This window comes from Sceloporus occidentalis, unplaced genomic scaffold (assembly GCF_023333645.1).
Source record: "Sceloporus occidentalis isolate IW3139 unplaced genomic scaffold, rSceOcc1.0.p SCAF_2, whole genome shotgun sequence".
NCBI lineage: Eukaryota > Metazoa > Chordata > Lepidosauria > Squamata > Phrynosomatidae > Sceloporus > Sceloporus occidentalis.
The window spans coordinates 170,277,797-170,303,401 of NW_028316982.1; the positions used below are offsets into that span (position 1 = coordinate 170,277,797).

The 25,605-nt window shown below is 37.8% G+C and overlaps 1 protein-coding gene across 1 annotated transcript in view; it reads left to right on the top strand.

The window, feature by feature from the left end:
- Nucleotides 1–25,605, top strand: part of AFF3 (ALF transcription elongation factor 3) — a 292,287-nt gene that overhangs the window by 105,942 nt on the left and 160,740 nt on the right. Inside the window, exon 4 of the mRNA XM_089511440.1 lies at nucleotides 18,737–18,778. Within this exon, the coding sequence (XP_089367566.1) occupies nucleotides 18,737–18,778 (42 nt within the window). The remainder of the gene's footprint in view (nucleotides 1–18,736; nucleotides 18,779–25,605) is intronic.

Genomic DNA, 25,605 nt, shown 5'->3' on the forward strand with positions numbered 1-25,605 from the left:
TTTAAAAGGTCAAAAGACAGAATGCTGTGCTATCATTTTTATGACCATCAAATTAATTTATTTATCTAAAGCCTGCACCTAATGGAGATTGACTCTCCTGGTTCCCAGCTGGAACGATGTTCAGTGAGTTGAAAATGAAGATGTTGAAGGATAAAAGCAGTGCTCTGACTGCTATTGATTAACTGTCTTGTTTGCACCATTGTTCAGGCTTCATTAGCCTCTTGGGCTGAAAAGCACCCCAGTATTACATCCCTGATAACTTCCCTGAAAAGGTACAGGCTTTTACAGTGACACCTTTATTTAAAATACAGTAGAATGTTTAATTGTTTTAATCTTAGCCAGAGGAGTCCTGATGAGCCACAGCAACTAAAATCTGATATATGTCATTGGTCCCGTATCAACAATAGCTATATGTTATGTAACATACACACACTTTAGAGAAAACAGTCAAGAAAATGTGTCATCTTCGGTGCTGGTTCAAGGTATTTTGCAGCCTGCAGCAGAGCCCACATGCCCATCCTAGCTTTTGCTTTCTTAACTCGTTATGTACCTTCATATCCAAGTTCCTGCCTTTTATCATAGCACATGAAATCCTTGCCCTGCAGAACTAGCTGAGACCCAAATCAGATTTCTAGACTGAAGTGTTTAATTCAGAAATGCAAGTGCTTTTGAAAACTGTGATATAGAAGATCACTGATGGCAACATTACATTCTAATGAAAGATGGGATAATTTTGGATCTTCTTTTTTTTAAACCACCCTCATCAATGGTAAGATTTTTCAAAATCATAGGGGACCAGTGGACCAAATGGGCTGGGCCAGTTCTTCACTAGTGATGTCCCCATTGCCTGTGCCTTGTCCCCACATCTTCTGTATGCTCAGCAGTCATGGGTCCTGAAATAATACGAATAAAGGAAGGACAGGTTTTGTGGCATTCTGAGAGCTTTCTTATCAGTGAAGTGAGGCAATTGGGAGGAGTGAAGCAAATTAAGGAATTTTGGCAAAGAACAGAAGCAGAGTGGGTCCCCCCCCCCCCCCTTTTAAGAAAGATTAATAAGGAATTCCAAAACCATGGATAGGATTGTATTCAGGAAAAGGTGATGGGCCAATACATCTTGCAATCCCTGTTCTTGAGAGTTCAAAATAAAAGTATTCCCCCTCTCCTCTGTTTGGTACTAAGATTTTGTTTGCACTTATGTTTGGGTCAAAATTAACACTTATTTCTGTACCTATAGTCAGATTGTATAATTTTCATGTCAGCATACAGGAGGGAAATTAAGCCAAAATTAACTCATAACCTGTTAATATGTTCCATTAAGGTTGGAACAGTGATTCCTTAACTATTAATGTATTCAGCAAGGTAAACTGGATTCCCAACACTTCTAATCCTTATCTTTTCATATTAAAAGAGGTTTTTAAACTAGCTTCTTTGGGGGGGCAGACACTGGTTTCAGAGATTTTGTTTTGAATCAAATACATATTTATGCAATACATTCCTGAGGGTTTCTTTTTTTAAAAAAATACACTAAAAGTGCCATTGAGAAAGCACTATTTACAAAACATTTGCATGGAATGATTTAGGCCTGTAAAATACACAAATGCTGAAGAGTTTATTCAGCAGTGGAAGAAATGAAATAAATGTTTAAAAATGATTTAATACAATACAAAGATGTTTTTGAATGAATCAGACTTTGCTATTTAATTTACATTTCGAGGGCTCATTAGGATGATGAATGACACTGCTCGAGAACAAAACATACTTCCGGAACAAAAGAAAATCTCTGTAGCCTAATAACATTTTATGCCAGCACTTACATTTGTCAGAAGTGGATGCTATTTATCCCTATGATTATTTAAAAATCATTTTTATTGTCCTTTGTTCTGTGTCCTCTCCTGGGAATTTTAATTCAGAGTTTTGACACCTGCTTATTAACTTGCCTGAAGTATGAAGTACAAAGGCTTGTGCTATATAAAGAATTCTAACCAGCTATGTTGATATTACTGGCAGCTGTACACGAATTAGCACAGTTTGGATTTATTTCTTCTCAGAATAGAAAGCATTTCAGACACTGTTGTCTTAGCTCACTTCTATGTTACTGAGATGGCAAAATTCTAAGGAATTGTCTAATATCCAGAACCATTAATAATAGATTTATATTAGAGTAGGGTAGCAAGTTCAGGATCATTTCAAGACCTGAGGTTTCTGGGCCATTGCCTAAAACTTAGGAACAGTCCCTAGTGATGTCCTTATGTGTTATGCATGAATACCAACCACAGCTTGTCATTCAAACATGCACATACAGAGTGGGGGGAAATGGAATTTAAGGCTGCATCCGCACTGCAGAAATAACAGTCTGACACCACTTTAACTGCCACAGTTCAATAGTATGGAATTCTGGGAATGGTCATTTTGTGAGACATTTAGTGTTTTCTTGCCACAACAAACTACAAATCCCAGGATTCCATAGCATTGAGCTATGGCAGTTAAAGTGGTGTCAAACTGCAGTATTTCTGCAGTGCGGATGCAACCTAAGACTAAGATAAAGGAGATGGTCCCTAATCCAGGTAGAATGAAGGGGTTATTCCTTCTCACTTACTTAGAGAGATGGGATTTTGTTGTCTGTTGTTGTTGTTAACTGCCCTCAAGTCAACCCCAACTCATGGCGACCCTATGGATGAGACATCTCCAAGATCTCCTGTCCTACACTGCTCTGCTTAGGTCCTGTAAATTTAGGTTTGTGACCTCTCTGATTGAGTCTATCCTTTTGACCTGTGGTCTTCCTCAGTTTCTATTTCCCTCTATTTTTTCTTGTGCTATTGGCATTTCTAATGAGCTGTGCCTTCTCATGATGTGGCTAAAGTACAACAACCTCAATTTGATTATCTTGGCTTTGAGGGAGAATTCAAGCTTGATCTGTTCTAGGAGTTGTCTGTAGTATCTTCAGCACTCTTTTCCAGCACCACATCTTAAATAATTTGATTTTCTTCCTATTTGCTTTCTTCACTATCCAGCTTTCACATCTGTACATGGTGATGGGGAATACAGTGGCTTGGGTCGTTCTATCTTCAGTGCTCAGTTGTATATCTTTATTCTTCAGGATCTTGTCTACCTTTTTTTATAGCTGCCCTTCCCATTCCTAGTCTTCTTGTGATTTCCTGATTACAATCTCCATTCTAATCAATGTTTGATCCTTGGTATGGGAACGCTTTAACTATTTTGATTTGCTCTAGATTGAATTTATGTAGTTCCTCCCAGGTGAATATTTTTGTTTTCTTTATGTTCAGCATTAAGCCTGCCTTTGCACTTTGTTCTTTCACCTTCCTTAGTAATTGTTCCATGCTTGTGATGTTTTGCACTAGTATTGTGATATCCTCCACATATCTTAAATTGTTATTGGTCCTTCAACGTTAATGATCAATGATCAAAGATGGGATAAGGAACATTTAATCTAGCCCTGGCACAAGATTGACTACAAGGAAAGAAGGAAGCTAACTAGGTAAATACATCTATGTTCTGGAGAAATTTTGCAAGCTGCTTCTTCAGTGCTTTCTAAAAATGACCTACTGTTTCCATACCATTACTAGCATATAATATAATTTTCTGTGTATCTATGTTTGTTTCCTGACCTCTTTGTTGCTAAAAATAGATCTGATTTCAATCAGTGCATGAGTCAGAGAGCTCTGGAGGATGAAACAAGTCAGAGTTTGCATTTGTGTCTTGTGAGAAAATGCTTCTGCATAGGCTTTCTGTGGGTGTATGGAAAACTAGATGTCAGGCAGCTTTGGTATGTTCATTATGAAATGCTGTAGAAGTGTTTGATCTTACCTTCTTTTTCTTCCCTCTACAGTCAGTCATCACTTTTTTAATGAGTCAGGATGACAATAAAAACAGCTATAATAAAATAGAAAGATTGATTTCTTTTTTCCAAGAGCAATTGCACCACTTTTCTATAATGTGAGTTTGTTTCAGTCTCTGGAGTAGATGATACAACATTGGTTTGATTTTCTTGTCAAAATTATGAAGAACTTAATCCATCTGTCAATGTATGTTGCTGCTTTGTATATGATATATACGTGTGTGTGTGTGTGTGTGTGTGTGTGTGTGTGAAGAAATCTTGTAATTTATAATTAAAGTTGTACCGTTTTGAAAGTTACATAGGGGATTATCCCACGGAGTCACTTACCATTGCTAAAATGTCAGTAAAATGTTCCTGAAGCGTGAAGGTGTAATAACCGGTTGTGCTTCTAAATTGCCATTGAGGCATCCCGCTTCTCTCCCATCCTCAAAGCATTAGCAGAGCAGCCATTTCTTCAATAAGGGGAACTTCTGTTGTTGAAGAAATGGCTGCTCAACAAATGATTTGAGGACGGGAGAAAAGTAGGATGCCTCAGTAACGATTTAAAAACTTGACCGGCTATCACACCTTAGTGCTTTAGGAACGTTATACCGATGGTAAGACACCATGTGATAATCCCTATGATTTATTATAGCAACAGCAAATACATCTCTATACTGTTTATCAATGCGCTTAAGCACTCCTTAAGTAGTTCACAATGTGTAAGCTAATTACTCCCAACAAGCTGGGTACTCAGTTTAGGGACCTTTTAGGCTAAGTCGACTCTGAGCCCCTGGCTGGTATTGAACTCACAACCTTATGGTTTGTGAGTGAGTGGCTGCAGTACATGACACCACCAGGGCTCTTCCAAATCCAGTTTATTGGATTTAAATAATGGATTGGTTCCAGATTAAGTTAGTTGACTTTGCTCCCTTTCAGATCAATAGGATTTGACTTGTCACATTGATTTAATAGAATCTAAGCACAACGAACATAGGCTGAATTTAAAGACCCGTTGACTTTAAAAGTATTAAGAAACAGCAATCAATATAGAGTCTAGAATGAACAATTTGGAGTCAAGGAGGAAATCTTGCAGATCTGACCCTCACAGGTCTGCATTGCAACTGGGCATGCATGTGAAACCTAAGATTACATATGAGATATTAATGTTTGCGCTTAGCTTTATGAATCGCCAAAACAGTGACTGGCTTCGGGGGAATGGGATGTTGATGTTATTCTGCATCTTTTATCCAATTCTTGTCACCTCTTCCCTCTCCCTCTCATTTTCTTTGCTTTCACTGCCACTTAATTTCACTGTTGGTTTTATATAATGACATCACAAAGAAACATTTGATATGATGTCATTATATCAAATTATACCCATACATAAAAGCATGTGGATTACATAAGTGTATAGTCAAAGCATATGGATCACCACAGCCAATCTGATTAAGGCAATGAAGGCAGCAAAATAGATTTGAGATGAAGCAACCATTTTGGGTGCCTACTGGGCAGCTTTCTAATAGTATGAGTGATAAACATAGTGAGTATTTTTTCAATAGGCTTTGGACTACGTAGATGATGGCAAGTTCATCAAAAATATTAGAATCAGAAAATACTTACCACATTTTCACCTCATCCCTTTTAATTAGCTAAACCAGGGATTGGCAACTGTGGAAGGCTAGGAGGCCACCCAGGAGAAATTGGAGGACAACACCAGCTTGTGCAAAACAACCAACCAAACAAATATTTGCCGCCAGATGCCAGTAGGGGGTATAGGAGCATTTTCACAGTGTTTTTGGATTTTAAAAAAATGCCTCTCCTGGCCCTATGTTGCACTCCACAGCCCTGAGTGGACATTTTGCAAAGGGGGAAATACTGTTGAAATGGCATCCAACCCCCAAGAGTGTATTTGGGGGGGGGGGGGGGGCATCCTGGAAAAAATATTTTTGCAAAAAATATATTAGACTCCTGGGAGGCCCTGGGGGCCATAACAATAGCACTGCAGATTGCATGCATCCTGTGAGCCACACTTTGCCCACCATCGATCTAAACATAGACCAAGCCGTGATTTCATACATCTACTTTCTTCTGATTCTGGTGAGGAGCAAGGCTAATAAAAGGGGTTGGGGGATATGCGTCATATAGTAGTTACATTCTCCTACTTTCTTTATCTAGCCAATGGCAGACGGATGCAAATAATTATCTCTCTTCATTTTCAACTAATTGGATAATAACCCAAAGCACAATAAACCATCTATCTTTAAGTCAAGGAGAAATTACTTGCTTCATCCAGTCTGTGTTGTACCAAGACATTTCACTGCTTAGGTAGAGCAGAGAACGGCCCAAACACACGTCTCACCCAAATGGGATGCGTGTCTCATCCAACTATGCATAGTACTCAAGACCAGCTGCATTATTTTGGTAACTGAGCCCACAAGCATCTCTTCCCTACCTTATTAATAAAAACACAAAGTGATAAATAACAATTTTGTTGCTGTTGCATGATACTGCATTATATTCTGCCATTGCAGAATCAGTTGTCTGGGACAGATACCACACCTAATCTAATGGGTAAGGCACGTTTTGGTCTGGTGAGGGTGGCTACTTTATTGGATATGTCATGGTCATCTCTGTCTCCCAGAATCATTTACCTTTCCACAGTCCCCAATTATTAACAGTTCCAGCTAGGTGATCAGATATTAGTGTGCAAAACTCAACATCAGTGACTTCAACATTATTTTATTAGATTGTAGTTGTGTGTCATCAAGTTCTTTTCAACTTAAGGTGACCCTAGGGTGAACCTATCACAGAAGAGGGTTTTTTAAAAAATTAGACATATTTGGTATCCACCTGAAATCTTCTAATTACAGATGTAATAATGGATCAAGCTTCAAGATAGCATGCAGAGAAATAACGTTGAGTATGGCCTCCTCCATCCCTGTTCCTTCATTTGTTTTTCTAGATGAGGATGAGGAGACTTCTTTTTGCAGGACTCTGTACGTTTTCCAGTAATATGTTGGGGGCATTCTGGTGGTAAGCAGGACCAAAGACAAAAGTGACTGAGTGTCCCTTACTGTAGGAAATGTCCCTTATTTAACTGCCAGGTTGAACAATATACTTGGCCTGGCAGCAGTAAGGCATCTCCCTTCATGATTGTTGCTGGTCTGCCATTGCAAGATTTCCAAGGTTTGGGGGTTTCTATGAGATTAGAGAGTTCACAGGAACTTGGAACTCTCACAAGGCCCCCTCTCTCTTGAGACTTGAGATGGGTCTAATATAGGCTTGCTTCACATGCCCTGGTGAATCTTTGTCATGTATTGCTGTTCTGAAAACTTGGTAACCCTAGGTGGGGCTATGATATCTCTCTCTCCCTCCTCTACTCCATATTGATTGGATTCCCTGAAGAAGGGAAGGTCTTTGCAAAGGTCTAAACTCACCTCTTGCAGAAGCATGTTCAAACTGGCCCAGGAGTGCTGCCTGGAGACCTAAGTTATCCTCACATGCCTGGTCCAGCCTATGCATGTCCTTAGTTGCTTTATTCATCAAGTGAAAACTTGTCTCCCTGTTCTCAACATTTTTAGACTGTCAGCTTGAGGGAATCCTTTGTAAGCCATTTTGAAAGCCTTTTTGGCTGAAGAGTGGGATAAAAATGCTTTAAATGAACGAATAGATATAAAACACTGGAAGAAAGTGCCCTTCTAATTCCAGTTTGGAAATGGGTATACTGGAAAGGGGTCATCTGAGGCAGATGATTTTAAAAAGGGATCTCTATCAGTGATTCCAGTCTCCTTCACTAGATGTACTCCAGGCCAGATCACAAGGCTGTTGGTGGATGGGCTGCATTAGGTCAGTACTTTAGGGTCACTACCTCAGAGAACACTTTTATAGCTTTCCCTTTCATATGAGTTTTTAACAGTAGCACAGATTTATTTTTTAATATTTCCAGATGCTTCCAGAATTTCCATGTACTGGAAGCATTTGCAGACATACCTGTTTTGCTGATTACAGGCAATGTTGTTGTGATTTCTCAAATGATTAGATTTTTATAAATAGATAATTACAGTTTTTTACAGCTTTCTTATGTACACATATCTACATATGTTTTTACATATATTTACAGATTTATTTACATATATATTTACAGATTTATGATTCATTTGATTCATTTAATTCATTTAATAATGCTGATTTATGATTCATTTATGTAGAAACACTATAAATGTTCAAACATTGCATAATGTGGGGTTTTTCTTCCTACCACTAAGGTCATATATTTATTGCCATAAATTGGGATGGCTTGAAGTCACACAACGGCAACGACAAAATACTGAAATTTGTAATGTTCATTGAAATTTCTACAATAATTTGGTAATGAAACTCACTATGTTTGCAGTCCTCATTAATAAGTTGTTAACTGTTATAATCATTAAACATACAAGATAAAAGCTCAATGGGGCTTTTTCATAATCGAAGAGAAAAGAGTAGATTTCCACCTCAGTAATTATTAAAGTACTGTTATTTTATACTATAATTGCCTGACAAACTTTCCTCTTGAGAAATAATTTTATCCTAAAAACATGTCCTCCAAATTCATTATTAGTCATGATTCTTCTAGCCTTTGTCTAATATATATATTATGTATATTTAAGTATGTCTAATAATTGCTCATATGTGGTCATGATCTTGACTTCTCACTGCCATTTATGGTGTGTGTGTGTCATCTCAGAACTAAGCCCCACTAACTTCACTGAAGTGATTGCTACCTTAGGTCCTTACTAATACATCCTCATGTTTCAAATAATTAGAATAAAGCTGCTGTCTCAGTGTAGATTTTTTTGAGACCTATGAATGGAAACAATTTTTAGTTATATAATTTGGGTGTATTTGTTTTTGTTATTTAACTGCCAGGAACATAAAGAGGTACTTGTGAGATTTTCTGCCTCGAGTGCCAGAATAACTTGACAGGCTTACACTACTGTAAACCTTGATCCGGGGTTTGGGACAGCACTGTTGACTATTCCACCTCAGGCAGCAAGATAGTCTGGGGCTGGTTCTTTGTTGAATATCATAATCTGTTTCGTGGGCCAATTTAGTGGTTCGTTTACTATTTGTTTTTCCTACCTGCTGGAAAAAATCTGTCCATTGCTCAACTGATCTGCTTCTTATGGGAACATGTCAAGGATTAGCTCCAGCTACAAGGCAGTTATGGTGACAGCAGAGAGTGGCTACATTCAGATGTCATAAGAAACCAGAAATAAAGGTAATTCCAAGGAAAGTCCAGTTTGCTTAGCCACTCTCCCTACAGGGTGTGTACACCAATATTAAGCCAGAGCTCCTACAAATCCTTGGCTTACTGTGACAAGTGATCCAGGCCACGTTTTATGGCCTGTGGGAGATTTTCTCAGTTCACTGTCATAACTACAGCTTCCCATTATTTTTGACAGAGGTAGGTGATGTCCTGTCTCCATCCCTCCTCCACTCAGGAGGGGACCATCAGAGTCTTCCAACACTAGTTTTAATTTTTTATTTGCTGTATTCAAGTAATTTTCAGCTCTATGGGACTAAATACCAATTATCATTTGCAAAGAATTCTTCCCATTATGTTCCTAGTCATGGCATCCTTTATAGCCCACTAATTACAAACGTACAAAATGGCAGTTAAATAATGCAAACTGCAAGGTAATTTATTTGCAGGTTATATAGCTTTTATTGATTTATTGTTCATTTACATTTTTTAAAAAAGAAAGCCTAGAGTAAACCAATCTGTTTTAATATATTGGGCTGTGTAGATGTAGCTGGTGCTCAGATACACATTACAGTGTTACAAAAAGGTTAATGGTTCTATAATGTCCTCTTTTGTCTTGTCGGTTAGTAACAGACAAACACAAAACACACAGTGGGTTTAGAGTCTTTTTGCAGGAAGAAAAGCTTGCTGAATAATAACACAAATACTTTCATTGCTATCCTGTGTGGTACGTCTCATGGTCCACAGTGAGGCTTTGAAGTAAGCAGGAGCAAGATTGCATTGTTAGTAGCATAAGTCTCATTCCACTTTACAGTGTTAAGCCTGTGTCATACAGTGTTACACTCATTAGACACACACAAACAGATGCAGCGAGCTTCAGTTCTAATTGGTTGCCCTTTTGCAAGCTCTGTGGAAAGAAAACAAATTTACTAGTAACTGAGTTTTCTTTTCACTCACTAGGGAACTGTTCCAACTTAACAACATACACATTAATGTCAATTTATTGCAACTGTATACATTTAAAAATACATCCTAAGATCTACAGCTGTGCCAAACGAGCGATCCAGAACTTTGATTAATCCAGGACACAATGAAATTAACAGGCCTTACTTCTGAGTGAATATATAGCTTTTACAATGTCAGTGTGGAACACTGAATTAATTTTAGACACTTCAGAAGCCTCTATTAAAGGCTCAGATAGGGAACTTTTAAATTAAAAGAAGTAATATTGGCATGAAATTAAAACATTCTAAAATGTCACATTGAACCCTTAAAAAAATAACTAGACATTCATGTTCTGTTCAAAGAAGCTTATCTGTTACCAAATGATCTAATTTCCATTATGGGAATTTTCCAGAAAAACAGGTATCTATTTCAAACAATTATTCAGTTTAATGCACTTTCATCTTGTATTAATAAACATCGTGCGTCAGATAATATACTATGCAAAATACATTTTTAAAGAAACTTTGAGAAAAGACACAGAATTTAGAGGGAAGGAATTAAGCTCTAGAGGTGCCAAGTACTTTATATTTAGCTCCTGAGGTTATTCAGCTTCTGCTGGTTGGAATGGAATTCCAATGGGAGGCAGACAGCATCTTGCAGGATAGGGGTCTGCAATCAGTAGTAGCTATTTTGATTATTATTATTTCCCAACATTGTGGGAAGAGAGAGCATGTTCAGCGTAAACTCATATATAAAACATTAATACACTGTGACAAAGTATTGATTTTATACAACCAGTCTTTCACAATAACAGTAAAACTTTATATTTTATTAATAGAACTATACAGTTCCAGGCCATTACATCTCCTTCTTATTGTTCCTGGACTGTAGTGTAGGTTTTATATGAATAAAATGTTAAGAGATTGCCTGGCTAGCATATCCAAACATTTTGCTGGTAGTACTGAAGCAATTTTTATAAGACGAAATATTATTAGTGCAGCTATTCATAATTGATTGCTCCAAAGTTGCTGGAAAAGAGAAGTAGCTTGAAGAGGTTTCAGTTCTTAAGAGGTTTTAATGACAGTTTCAAGACATAATGTAGGGCAGTTACAGGACCAAGCTTGTAGTCATCGGACCTCATACTCTGGAAGAGTCTTACTGCTTCCACATTAAGCTATTGTTTCAACAGACCTACACACATCCCCACACCCACACAGGAAATCCTATTGGTTAATCCCAACCAGAGTAGATCCATTCAATGAATTATTGAATGGTAAATCAAGACATCAGTAAATCCCATTGATTGAATGGATCTACTTTAGGTAAATCTAGCAATAAAATTCAGGCCAACATTTTAAAATGGGCAGTTTTGGTTTTATATCACAATGATATAGGCAGGCAACAGATGTGTTGGACTACAGCTCCCATTCTACAGCAGGATGTGATGGTTGCCCAAAACTACTTGAAGAATTCAATGGCGAAGCAGGCTGATCTGTGTGTTTTTTGCCTTCAAGCCATTTCCAACTTACGGCGACCCTTTCACAGGGTTTTCTTAACAAGTTTCTTCAGAGGGGATTTGTGATTACCATCCTCTGAGGCTGAAATGCTATGACTTACCCAAGGTCACCCAGCGGGCTTCATGGTTTATTTCTCTCATGTTCTTGTTTCTTGCTAACTAAAGGTGTTAATTTACACACCACCATAACAAAAGATCTTGACAAGCCCATGGAATGATATGCATTTATACATTAAACTGTGTAGTAAATAAAATGTATGCACACTTACTGAGAGAAACCTCATAATCCTTTGCATGTCTGTTCAAGACTAAGAACTTTATCGCACACCCTTTTTCCCTGTTATGGGAACTGGAAGGGGACTCTTGGGGCCGTGCACGACCTGCAAAAAACGGATTTTATCGTACAGTGAATTATCCTCAAAAGGGCCCCGTTCCATCCCCCGGTGCCAAGCCGTCCCCACATGAGAAGACAGGCAAACAGTGGCAGCTACTGGCTTCCATGTTAGTGGGCTTGTTAATCCTCTCCAGGTTTTAGCCTGAATTTTAAAGCAGTGAGAGCTAAGAGTTTCCCTAGAATATATTCAGTATCTTGGAAAGTTCTTTTAAAATTCAAGATAAAACCTGCAGAGTATTAACTGCCTCACTAACGTGGAAGCCAACATCTGCCACTACAAACAAGGATTTACATTTCCAGTCCCTAAGAGTGCTGAATAATTCTATCCACCTACTGAATTCAATATGTTTTCCTCTGTAGTAACTATGCATTGGTTCATATGTCATTGTGGCATGCGTGACCCATGGCGGGGGGGGGGGGGGCTGTCAGTATGTTCTTGCTTTCTCAAAGTTACATTTTGAATGCACACAACTGCTGCAAATAGGGCCAAACTAATCATGTGCTGCATTTTCTATATTTGCAATTTTTCTTTTTAATACTAATGGTTTTAATTTTATTATTTAATTATATTTTTAACTTTTCTGTCATATGAGCTTTAAGCTGTATCTATTTTAAGTTTTGCAAGCTGCCTTGAGTTTCCATCATCGTCATCGTCATCGAGACATGCTATTTTGACCTTGAGTGTTTGTTTGTTTGTTTGTTTAGAAATACATGTGAAAGGGACCTACAAACTGGACTGGGACTCTATCATGACAGGAGGAGGGTTTTGACCCTTTGTACCTACTCCAAACAGCTCTGATAGTAAACACAGATCTGACACTTTCCTTTTCATAGTATGTAACAGCAGCCGATTTTATTTTATTTTCAGCGAGAATAAATCACAACAAGAAGAAAAATAAATGTGCATGCTGCCATTTTCCATCCACAAAGCAGTAAAAGCCCCTTTCCTCTGAGAGTTCAGACAGTTTAGTATCTCTGAACATTCTGAGCCTATCTGAAAGAGTAGAACCTCTCTGCGCAGATAAGCTTTGGGATGAATCTTATCTTGAGGTTCAGAGCAAAGGTGCTCCAAGAAATGGTCAGGGCTTTGGGGATTTGAAAGTATTCCCCTGCTCTCTGTCTCTCTCTCACTTATACACACTAGAAGGACTGTCTTTCAAATTGCATTAAGGCTGGCCAAGTAGAAGTCAATTAGAAAAAGGACAAACCTCCCAGGAAACTAGGTCAGGCTGTTATGTGACACAGGACATTTTTTTTGTAAAAGGCAAGGAAACTTTCTTTACGAGGTAGATGACATGCCCAAATAAAAAGACAATATATCCACAAACATATTTCTATGATTTTTCATAGGTATGTCCCAGAGTAAAAGGGCATCTTGATCCTCCTTCATGTTCAGAGATTAATTTTCACCCATCCATGTGAGCTCATTTTAATGCCTCCAGAATCATTTGTTGCAGAACTGACACAGAGCAAGACCATTTTTTTTTATTTTGTCACTAAATGATTTGTAAACCAGATGGCAAAATTTCAGCCACCTACCATTAACATTTTTCAGTAGATCAAACCAAACTGAACAAAACCCCACACCTGAGAAAAATTGCCCAACAAATCTATTTTGTTCTGCCATTGGGGCAGTTTTTGTTGCAGAGAAGGTAATGCATAAAGGGAAAGCATATCTTATTATCTTCTATGGTTCTATGATTCTAACATATGAGGCAGAAAAAAATGAGAAATAATCCCTACCCCATCTACCTAAACAGACAGAAATCCGTCGAGGTTTTCTAACAGTCGTAACCTGAAGTACCATTAGCTGCATAAGCAATCTATTGTTTGCAAAGATTTTGAAGTGTTCTGTGTCTGAAAGTTGAAATATGCAGTTAAAGCATGAATGACATTTAAGGTTCTCTGGCAGACATACAGTACTTCATTGGAGACAAAAATCTGAGATTGCCCGACCAATGGCATATGTACATATTCCCAAAATCATTTTATTGTGCTCCGGATGTGGTGAATGTGGATGGTAAATATGATTGCACATTACTGTTTTTTCCTAGTGGCCAGGAAGGAGAATTTAATTGATTTCCCAAGAGTAGAAACAAGGATAGGGAAACATAGCAATACAGCTGTTTTTGTATTTGAATTACTGTAGTCTGGAAGTGCCACGAAATAAGCTCTGAAATGGCTCTTTCACATTGACTGTGTGGATGATCACTGTACATCTGAAGATTAAGACACTGTGCTACTTCCTGAAAACTGCTCAGAACCTGAAGAGTGTTTCCTCAGTGCTTTTGTCAAGCACAAATGAGGAGCAGCCTCTTGATATGCTTCATGTTGGAATGACTGGGGGCATCTATGAAGTAAAAGACCTAGGGGATGGAGAAGAGGAAGTGCATGCTCAGCTGATCCTGTCCAGGAAAGACCAAGTGGAGATCCTAAGGTCATGAAAGCCAGTGATGGAGGAATCTGGTACAGAAACCCATAGTTAGTTTAGTGTAAGCCAGAGAAGGTCTTTAAAGAAAAGAAATGAAGACTCAATGCTAGAAAACTTTGAATTACTCTTTAGAAGAGTTATTCTTTATCACAGTATCCATGAAATAAATACATAGAAACAGCATTCCTTCAAGGCATGAAATATGAGGCACTCAAACAAATAGAAGTATGGAATCTCTTTGACATCACTGTGCTGAAGATATACCCTGGGCCCTTGGTATCTGCTGGGGTTTGGTTCCAGGACACCCCCCCCATGCCAAATATACTCCCCATGAATACTCAAATCTCATTATATGCAATGGCACAGTAAAGCGATTGGCCTTATATAAAATGGCAAAATCAAGGTTTGCTTTTGGATTTTAATTTTATTTCATTTTATTTTTGGAATATTATCAAATTGTGAATGGTAGAATTTGTGGCTACAGAACCCATGGATTGGCCTACTGTTCTCTCTCTCTCTTTCTCTCTCTGTGTGTATTACAGAAAAGTCTTAGCAGAACTGTGCCATCTAGACTGCTATATCAGAGCAAGAATGAACCCAGAGAGATTTTATGAAATTCACAAGGCAATAAAAGTTTAACAACAAAGAAGCAATAACCATACTGTTGAGTCATTAATAAACTGACTGCCTTTTGAGACATGTGCACTCTGTCTGCTGAGTAGCTCCAGAAGTGGTACACACCAGAAACGTATCTGATCACTAATGAACAGCTGGCTGAGTTCAGAGGTTAAGATCCATTCCAGTGAAATAAGTAAACCAGAAAAATACGCATAAAAGTTAGATGGAGCCACAATGCGAAGACATCACATCCTTTCAAGGAAGACATTTACCTAGGCCAATAACTTGGTACACCCCTGGAAGCCCGGGTTGATTATAATGTGATGACCCCACTGGTCAGTCCATATGGTCAATGGTCAATATGAGGCAGAATAGTTTTCCCCCATCCGTTCAAAACTGCTGTAATTGTCTCAATTCAGCATTCCCTCAGCATAGAGTAAATACCTGCACAAAGATTTATGCTAGACTGAGACATATATCTTCCCTCTGACTTACTGTATAGCCCCAAAAGCTGTGTCATGTGCAGCCAAGATCAGAGGAGGATCTGGCTACTTCCCCAATAGCCAGACTCCAGTTGATGACGTCAATGCTGAGATCTGCCTGAGTCTTTTGGGATCTCAGCACTGCTGTGATCATTGAGCTTTGGGCATTGCAGAGGGAATACAAACCCTGCAACATCCAAAAAGGACATCTGCATGCATAAAGAACACTTATCTATGAATATATCCTTAACTGAATTCCAGCCAGAGCTTGTTAGCCAAATATTTAATCTAAATTGATACCATTCAGTAGAATAATCTTAATGTACAATCCCCCTTCTTTTACTTCTACAGTAGTACAATGGTAAGAAAAACGGGGGACTGTGCATGGGAAATTGTTTTACAAGGATCAGTGCAGTAACAAATGACTTACTCTGGTTACCTCTAAAGTGACTTGTAGAAAGAATGGCCATTCATGGAGGGATATTTCCTTCAACAGAAGATGGTTTTGTTATCAGGAGATAACATGATACCACTAATGTTGGGCCTTTCTACAGAAAAATAACAACAGCTGATTTCTTATATGGTTTATGTTCATTTCATTTCACGGTTGTTGTTGTGTTGTTCAAAACAAGATGTTCTATTGGTTATATTTTTGAAAAAGGGGGGCAGGAGAGAGGGCAGACAACTACTCCAAATAAATGTTCTACTTAATGTGAATATGGTTGTTTTTTTCTGTCTAGAAATTGTTGATTCTACATTCACAAACATTCCCTTGGATCTGGAGCATAATTTATAACCTACAATATCTTGGAATTGCCATGGAGTTAGGAAATACTCCAGAGATTACTCAGTGCATGGGTTTTTTTTTAATCTGCCTGGATGAGGGTTAAGTGTCTAGAAATGCAGTAGAAGGAAAAGAAACCTGAATCATTAACTAAAATTATCCCACTGAATTTAAACTAATAACTACAGTACTAATGATGCTGATAATTCTTGCTCAGATTGAATAATAGCATAGTATTCCAGATGCCTGTTCGTTTCATAACTGTACATTGTTTTGAGATTTTTCACAGCTAGAACACCACTGGGATTAAATAAATGTTTTAGTAGCTATCAGTAGTCATTTCTCAATGTGCTTGATGTTGATATTGCAAAGTAATTGTAGAAATATGCTAATAGTTTTTCTACCCAGTATAAAAAAAAGTCATAAATTACTACAGTAAAAAGGCAGCCAGGAGAGAGGAGTATATATTACCTCCATGTACATGAAAAAGGGTCAAAGTCGATTTTAAGGGGAATATATATGGTTAACACAATGGGACTCCCTCCAAAATGTGTATTGTATTAATGAGATGTGAAAATTAAGCCTTTAGAACTGTTTATCTTCTAATGACCAATCACAAAACAAAGCATGCTAAATGAAAGACATATGTGAAGTAAACCATGACAAACAGTTGTCTTTTACAATTTGGTGGAATACCTCTGCAAAATGTGCTAAACCTATTGTCTAGTTTGAACTTCAGTGACAGCTTTGAGAGGAAGAAATTTGGAGTGGGAAATTCGTAAGTGGAGTTGCTTAACTCTGTTCCTGCCAGGTATTTCTTTAGTCCCCCTGAAGCTACTTTGCCTTTAGCGAAGTAGTACCCTTGATAAAGAAGATAAAGGTCACCCCAAAATGTTAATGTTCATCATATCACCTGTATGTTGGTTTTTCTAGATAAACAATACACTAAGTAAAATATAAGAAAGTGCATATTATGATTTTTAATATGGAGACTGCCTACTTTATGCAGCCTTCATGGGATTAAGAAATTAAATATTGCTCCCAGAAGTAAAAGATATTCTTGGATATTTCATAAGCAAATGCAGTATAATTTAAAACTGCATCTTGCTCAGTCGTATCATGCACTGTAGGCATGCACGACTATCTTAACAAACCAGAAGTCTTGAGGGTTCTGTCTTACTATGAATAAGGCAGTGCACTGATACAAGCAGAGGCCGATAAACTATAGATCATTTGCTCAGTGTGAAGACTGAAGCCAAGCCCTCTTGTTTCTCTCTTCTCTGACAATTTGTAGAAAATAATCCTTAGTTTGTTATTGATACAAGCCAATGTGTTGTCCTTGAGCATCTCAATAAGCAAAGTGTGGCCATAAGGTTTCTTGTTTGTTTGCAGTTGGTAGCAAGTTGCTTATAAATGATAAGGGAGATTTCACCTGGAATCCTTTTTTAAGTTAAAAACAATGTTTAAACAACCTATATATGTCTTGGATTCAGAACAATGGAGATTGACATTTAAAAGAAGGAAAATGGCTGCTAAAAGTGAGGGCCAGCATGATGTAGTGGTTTGAGTGTTGGACTAGGACATTGGGAGACCAGGGTTCAAATCCCAACTCAGTCATGGAAACTCACTGGGTGTTCTTAGGCAAGTCATAATCTCAGCCTCAGAGGACAGCAGTGGCAAACCCCCTCTAAAAAAAAACTTTGCAAGAAAACCATTAATAGGTTTGCCTTAGGGTGATTTCAAGGCACATAACAACAGATTTATTTTTATGATGTTATAGACCTTTCACTGTGCATTCCTCCTAGGCAAACTATATTGGAGTGGGTGAGTTCTGTGCTAAAGTATGTGGCACTCACTTCATTTCAGAGGTGCTTGTGCATGAGAGGTTTGTAGTTTTTCATTTTAATGTTAGAATAGCACAAGTCTAGCACAAGTCTTGTTTAGATTGTTTTGGGCAGTGTGCATCAAATTAATTTTTGGTTTGTTATGGTGACAAAATTAATAGTTAAAAAGCATTACATAGTAGTTCCCAATTTTTGAAATTAGTGTGTGATTTCTGTGCTATATAGCATATGGAATCATGCATTATTTCAGGACAAGAGTGACAAGTTCCGATCTGTTTCAAAAACACAGTTAAGGTACATTGGAGTAAGGTGTAAGGTACCACAATTTCCTGGCTGCAAGAACACACTTCCACTTTTACAAAGCATTAAAGTTGCCTGAGTACATATATTCAAGTACAGTCGGCCTTCCTTATCCATGAATTTTTTTTATCCACAGATTCTATCATTCATGGCTTGAAAATATTCCAAAGAAGTATAAATTCCAAATAGCAAACCTTGATTTTCCATTTTATATAAGGGACACTATTTTGTTGTGCCATTATATTTAATTGGACTTGCACATCCATTGATTTTGCAGATACCAAGGGCCCACTGTATTATGCTCATCATTTTATATCTTTTTTTCTGTTTTATTTACAGGATGAAGCAGGAGATGACAGCTGTGTTGAAGAAATTTTACGGGTAGGACTAACATTTATTCTTCACTAGCTTAGAATATGTTAAAGCTGAACAGATACTGAGGGTGCTCCAGGAGCAACCTGATTGTATTGCAATTCTCAAAGCAGTGAGCCAAAATGCTGATATGCAGCATGTCCCCCCCACCTCCCAAAACCAGAAATTTTAAACACTCATTTCTGCTTTTGAAAAAAGATCACCACAGGAGTAAAACAGTCTTGAGTGGGGGGAGATAGATAGCCAAATCATACCTCCTGGAGACTTGGTGTGGGAGCAGTTCACCATTTTCATTGACAGACAAAAAGTGGGGACTATTTGAAGGGAGTGAGGATGTATGGTGTCAGACTTGGTGGCCACATGCAGCACACAAGCAATATTTGTGCTCCTGCTTATGTAAGAAAGCCACGCATGCACATAAATTCTTTAATTTTATTGTAGAGGACCACAACCATGATTATATTACTCTTCCGGGGCCCTTTCACCGTACACAATTATATCACTATAATTCTAATTTAACTGCCATACTTCCATCCTCTAGAAGCCTGAGATTTGCAATTTTGCTGTTGTATGCCTTCAAATCATTTGTACCTTATATCTGTCATGGGATTTTGTTGGCAAGATTTGTTCAGAGGGGGTTTGCCTCTGCCTTCCTTTGAGGTTGAGAGAAAGTGACTTACCAACCTAGTGGGTTTCCTTGTCTGAGCAGGATTTCAAACCTTGGTCTCCAGAGCCATAATCCAGCACATTGGCTCCCATTTGCAGTTTAGGTGGAGGGATTTCAAATTTTCAGATAGAGTGCTTTGACGAAAATACAAGCCCCAATATTCCATAGGGGGCAGCCATGGCAGTGAAAGTGAAATCATAGTGCTACAACTGTGTATTGTGAAAGGGACCCTGGTCATATTTATTATGCTAATTCATTAGTATGCTAATGAGGTTTACGCGAGGACTGGCTTCTGTCAAACTGCTAGGAAGCCTGGAGGATTGTCGAGTCTGTTGTTTGTGTTTTGTATGAACAAGTTGAACAGTGTGAACTTACTGATAAAAAGTGCTGTGAGCAATTTGCTTACCATGTGAGGTTAAAAAGTGGAATTTTAAGAGGATAAAGGTGTCTTTTGCTGTACTTATCAGACAACATCATGTCCGTCCTGCATAGTGCACCTATTCGTTGATGGGCAAAACCCATCAATGATCTCCTAATCTTGCTATTATAGCACAGGTATTATAGTGTGAAAAGCCTCTTTGCTTCATTCCATCATTACAGCACTCACATGCCAGGATGGAGCCTGATTCATCTCCTCTCATGCCCTTCCACTCACTATTCCAAAGAAGGTTAACGCCATGCCTGTCAGGGTTTTTTCTAAATTGTTGTCTTTACTGTAATTTAATTGTTTTTAATCATTTTTGCCATAACTACACAAACACAGTAAAATTAAAAATAAATAAACGAACAGGCATGGAGTTAGCCTGCTTCAGAATAGGGCACAGGAGGAGGAAGACAACCAGGCACCTCGTGGCTGTAATGCTGGAATTGAAGTGAAGAGGCTTATCACACCCAGCAATGGAGTTTCCAAGAAGTGCAGTTGTGGGAAAGAAGAGAGGTGTGATAACAAACATTTTCAAAGCAGTGTGTTCATGTTTCCTTTCATTATTATTATTTATTATTATTATTAACCTTTATTTATGAAGCACTGTAAATTTACACAGCGCTGTACATACAATCTTTTTAATTAGACGGTTCCCTGCCCTCGGGCTTACAATCTAAAAAGACATGACACAAAAGGAGAAGGGAGTGATGGAGGGAAAGGGGATGAGGTCCAGCAGTTCCTCTCTACCTCCGAGGCCTGGACCAAGGCAGATGGACTGGAGGGAGGGCTTGGCTTCATAATGGATGGTTAATCTTCTTCCAGGGAAAATACATACTCTCAAGTAGGATAATACATTTACAGTACATAGCAATACAGGAAATGGTTCAATAAACAGGCACCAAAAGAACATCAAATAGTAAGCGACAATTATGCAATGCCTGGGAAGGCTTCTCTGAACAGGATGGTTTTCAACTCCGTTTTGAAGCTGGTTAAAGAAGTGATGGCTCTTGCTTGTGGGGGAAGAAGGTTCCAGGAGTGAGGGGCAGCAAGTGAAAAGGGGCGAATCCAGGATGGGGCAGAGGAAATCCTGGGCTGAGACAGCAGCTGTGATTGCTGCAAGATACGAGGCTGGTGTGACAATGTCTTTCGTGATAGATTGGTACTTGAAATGCTCGACGGTGGCTTTTCTGGAACAATACACCTCTCAGAAGCTCTTATTCATTCAAAAAGACAGAGATGGTAATAGCAATAGCAAGGACATTTCTATACCGCTTAGCAGTGCACTTAAGCACTTCCTAAGTGTTTTTCAAAGTGTAAGCTAACTGGCCCCAACAAGCTGGGTATTCATTTTTTGACCTGTGGAAGGATGCAAGGCTGAGTGTACCCTGAAGCCCCGCCTGAGACCGAACTCACAACCTTGTGGTTGTGAATGGCTGTAGTGCCAGCATTTAACCACTGCACTACCTGGCCTCCTGATGGTAAGGCATAGTGTTCATTAAAACCCAGAACACAGAGCTTAGAAAATAGATATTCTACCCAACATTAGAATCTATTGCAGCAGCCATTTTGAAAGAATAAATTTGTTCCAAATTTTTCTGCAGACACTCTAGTCAACATACACAAGATGTGGATATGTTTACAGGATTCAAAGAGATTGTCCATTTAAAGATGCATACATCCTCTACAACATTTTTCACATGTGGCTAAACAACATCAGATTGTGGTCAAGAAGGCAAAAGCTATTAATAAGGAAGACCATACAAGCTAGGAGATGCTACATCTGTTTGCTTTTGTCTAAGCCTACTAAGAAGGGCAAGATTCCTCCCCTTTTCTCTTCTCCTCCAACTGAGTTAATTTAGTGTAAACTATTTTTACACATTGAAGTCAGTCTGAGAATGAAAGGAAAAATGGCACAAGGAAAGAGAAACTTGGACACTTTAAAAGCAGCTGGAAAAGTGGGATCACAGAGGATTCGTCAGGACTGTCTGTTCCATATTGGGACAGTTGGAGGGAATACACATAGTGCAGAAAGTATGTGAGATCTAGTGGATATTATATTAAGTTTTGATGCCAAACCATGCCATATACAATCCCACCCAAGAATCTCCATTGTATTGTTACATAAGATGGAAATAGTATAGAAAAACATGAAAATGTATGATATAGTGAAGAAAATCACTGAGCTTGGTTTGTGGCACACATTCATAGTCCTGGTCAAGTTGATGTTGTTATTTAAATTTATCAGAACCCTTTGTCTATAATGGACTCAAGATGCTTTACAAGAGTGAAAATACACAAAACATGAAAAACAAATACATTGAAAACAACGTATCTACAATGTAAAACTACATTTCCTCTATAATTAAAAAAAGCCCAAAGGTGTAATCAACTGGCAAAACAACAGCAATTAAGAACTACCCAATCATAATCTGCCAAATGCCCATTAAAAATAAAAATGTTTTAAAATTTACTTCCTATAACAACTCAAATTAAGAGTACTCTCTGCACAGGCATATTCTTAAAAGAAATCCCACTGGAAAACAGGAAGTAATCCTAACAGGACCAGACCTTTCTTACTGGAAAGTGAAAACTGGAGAAATAGGCTATTTCCAGACAATTGTGATTTTTAATGCACACACACACATATATATTTGGTTTGGGGGGGGGGGGGAATAATTTATCATGCATTCTGTCCAGGCTCTAATTTTATTCCGGAGAATGGAATTCTATTGAAGTATAAATAAAGCTTGTAAGAAAATTCTAAGCATACTATTAGAAGACAATGTTGGACTGAGGTTCATTGTCTCAGACTGTCAACAGTATGCTACTAGCTGAAAATATTAATAACTTCAGTTTAAAAGGGGAAGAAAAAATAAGAATGAGATATGGAGCTGACTACAGGGGCAAGTTGACTGGTCAGTTAATAATGCATAACGAAATGCTATGTCAACTTAAAAGCAAACCACATGCAGCTGAAAGGAAATGAAACAATGTTTTGGTATAAAATAGTGGTTGTCTCTAAAACAATGCAATTCTAAGCCTACTCACTTAGACATTGCTCTGAAATCAACAGAATTTATTATACTGTTTTAAGACGAAATTGCCAGGAACCATGTAGAAAATATGATATAATATGGTGCATCTATATTACAGTATATTGATGACTAGCAACAATGGCCTGGATCCAAAGGATTCAGTGTTTTAAACTAAAATGCTTGGGGCTAGAAGAGTTTTGGATCTTGGATTTTTTATTTTTTATTTATTTTTTATTTTTTTGAATTTTGTAATACCTGTGTTTTCATATGCATACCTAATAAGACATCTTGGAGATGGAACCTAAATCTAAACACAAAATTCATTTATGTTTCATGTACACTTTATATACATAGTCTGAATATTTTTTTAATAATTTTGTGTATAAACAAAGTTTCTGTAATACCATCAGAAAGCAAAGGTGCCACTATCTCAGCCATTCATGAAAATGTTTTGGATTTTGGACGATTTGGGGATTCCAGATAAGGGAGTCTCAACCTGTACTTTTAATTCATTTCTTTTAAAATCACAACTACAATGGGCACTTGGTGTCTACTGGGGTTTGATTCCAACCCCACCCCTAACCCCATGGCTACCAAAATACATTGATATTCAACTTTAGCTGATACACCAACTGCATCCCTACATGGCTCAGGGAGACCTTGAAACACTAATACATGCACTGGTAACCTCTAGTTTAAATTTCTGTAATGCGCTCTACATGGGGCTACCTTTGTACCAACTTCGGAAGCTTCAACAGATCCAAAATGCTGCAGCCAGACTGATCACCAGAACACCAAGATCAGAGCATATTACACCAGTATTGAAATCTTTACATTGGCTACCGATGAGCTTTCAAGCACAATACAAAGTGTTGGTTATTACCTATAAAGCCCTATATGGCCTGGGCCCGAGTTACTTAAGGGAACGCCTCTCCCTACATAATCCGCCCTGCACTCTCAGAACATCTGGAACAAAAATATTAGAATATCCTAAAACCAGGTTGAAAACTACCTCTTCTAGAACATTTGCTGCGATGGCCCCTAGACTTTAGAACAACTTACCAGAAGAGATCTGTCTTATCACTTCTTTGGAAGCCTTTAAAAAAGCGCTTAAGACGGATCTCTTCCGGCAGGCCTATCCAACTGATCTCCTTTAATCTGATTTTGAATAATATTTTACACCTGAATATGATGACTTGATCCTTATGATTGTGAACAATACTGTTAACAACTCTTCCTTTTTCTTACTTCTTTTCTTTGATTGATGTATTTCAAATTATATATGTATTTTTATGATGTTTTTACTTTCTGTAATCCTGCTTTGATCCGAAGGGAGAAGTGGGAAATATAAATTATTATTATTATTATTATTATTATTAGATTCATTATATACAATGGGGTAGTAAAATGGGATCCATTAAATAAAATGGCAAAATCAAGGTTTCCTTTAGGGATTTAAAAAAAAAATTTCAAGCCATGGGTGGCTGAATCCATAGATTCACAACCCATGGGCATGGAGGGACGACTGAAATGCATAACTAAGGTACATTATGATTATAACTTAAAAGGTAACTCCTACTCTTAAACTACTGAGAGTGATAAACTGTTTGTAATTTACTGCAAATCTCCCAGAGATTTACCAGTACACCCCAATCTACCTTTTGCCTGCCCAGTTTTATTGTTATTAATATAGTAGCTCTGAGGACAGAGGCTGTATCCTCTTATTCGTAAGTTCATATGAGTGTGTTTCATAGTGCTTGCAAGCCTTTGTAAAAGTGTGTAGAATTAGTTATTTCACTGCTGCTTTATTTAGATAGCGTGATTCCATATTGAACTATGATTGGTAGTGGTGCTGTGTATGTGTAACAGCGGGAACATGGGGCTCCCATGTAAATGGGTAATGAAACCAGGTTTGAGACTTGAATTTAAAGGTATCCAAGATACTGAAATCCACCCCCAAATTAGGTTCAGCACTTTGGATAACTGCTTCAAAATTTGGACTAAAAGCTACAGCAGCAGACTGGCAACCAAATTGTCATCCAGACAGCCGACCACACAATAACAGAGTTGGATATAAAAAATAAAACAAAACCAAATCCCTGGGCTTTGGTGAAATATGCTTTTGGAAGAAAAACAAAAACAACCTAGAAATCACTACTTACTATGTATCAATTGGTACTTTAATATTTTCTTACATGAAATTTGACTCGAACTGTAATTTCTTAAAATGGTATGGCTTGATGGAGTAGTGAACACTTAAGAAGAACCTAGACCTTTTATATCTGCCACTTATTTCCTGATTATCTTTCTGGAGGTCAGGCCCTTCATTTTGACACTTAATGAATAAAATGTCTACGTTGCAGGAAATGGGATAATGAATTGTGAAAAGACATAATCAGCAATGACTAAATAATTAAGGGAATTGAAATGTAGAGTCATCAGGGAATGCATTAATAATAACATGATTTTTCCATATGCTAAAAATGCTGTCTTTTTTATAAAAAATATCAGTGATCACATATGCTCTGTAGAAAGAAAAAAAGAAATCTAATAGGAACTGTAATTAGATGTTCTGGCTTTAACAGACTGAATAAAAGATGAAATCATATAGAAACTATATTTAGATACAAGCCAGAAAGTAAACTGATTATTATTCATAGTCCTGCTAATAGGTATTCTAATTTATGCATCTAGTGGGAATCATGTTAGG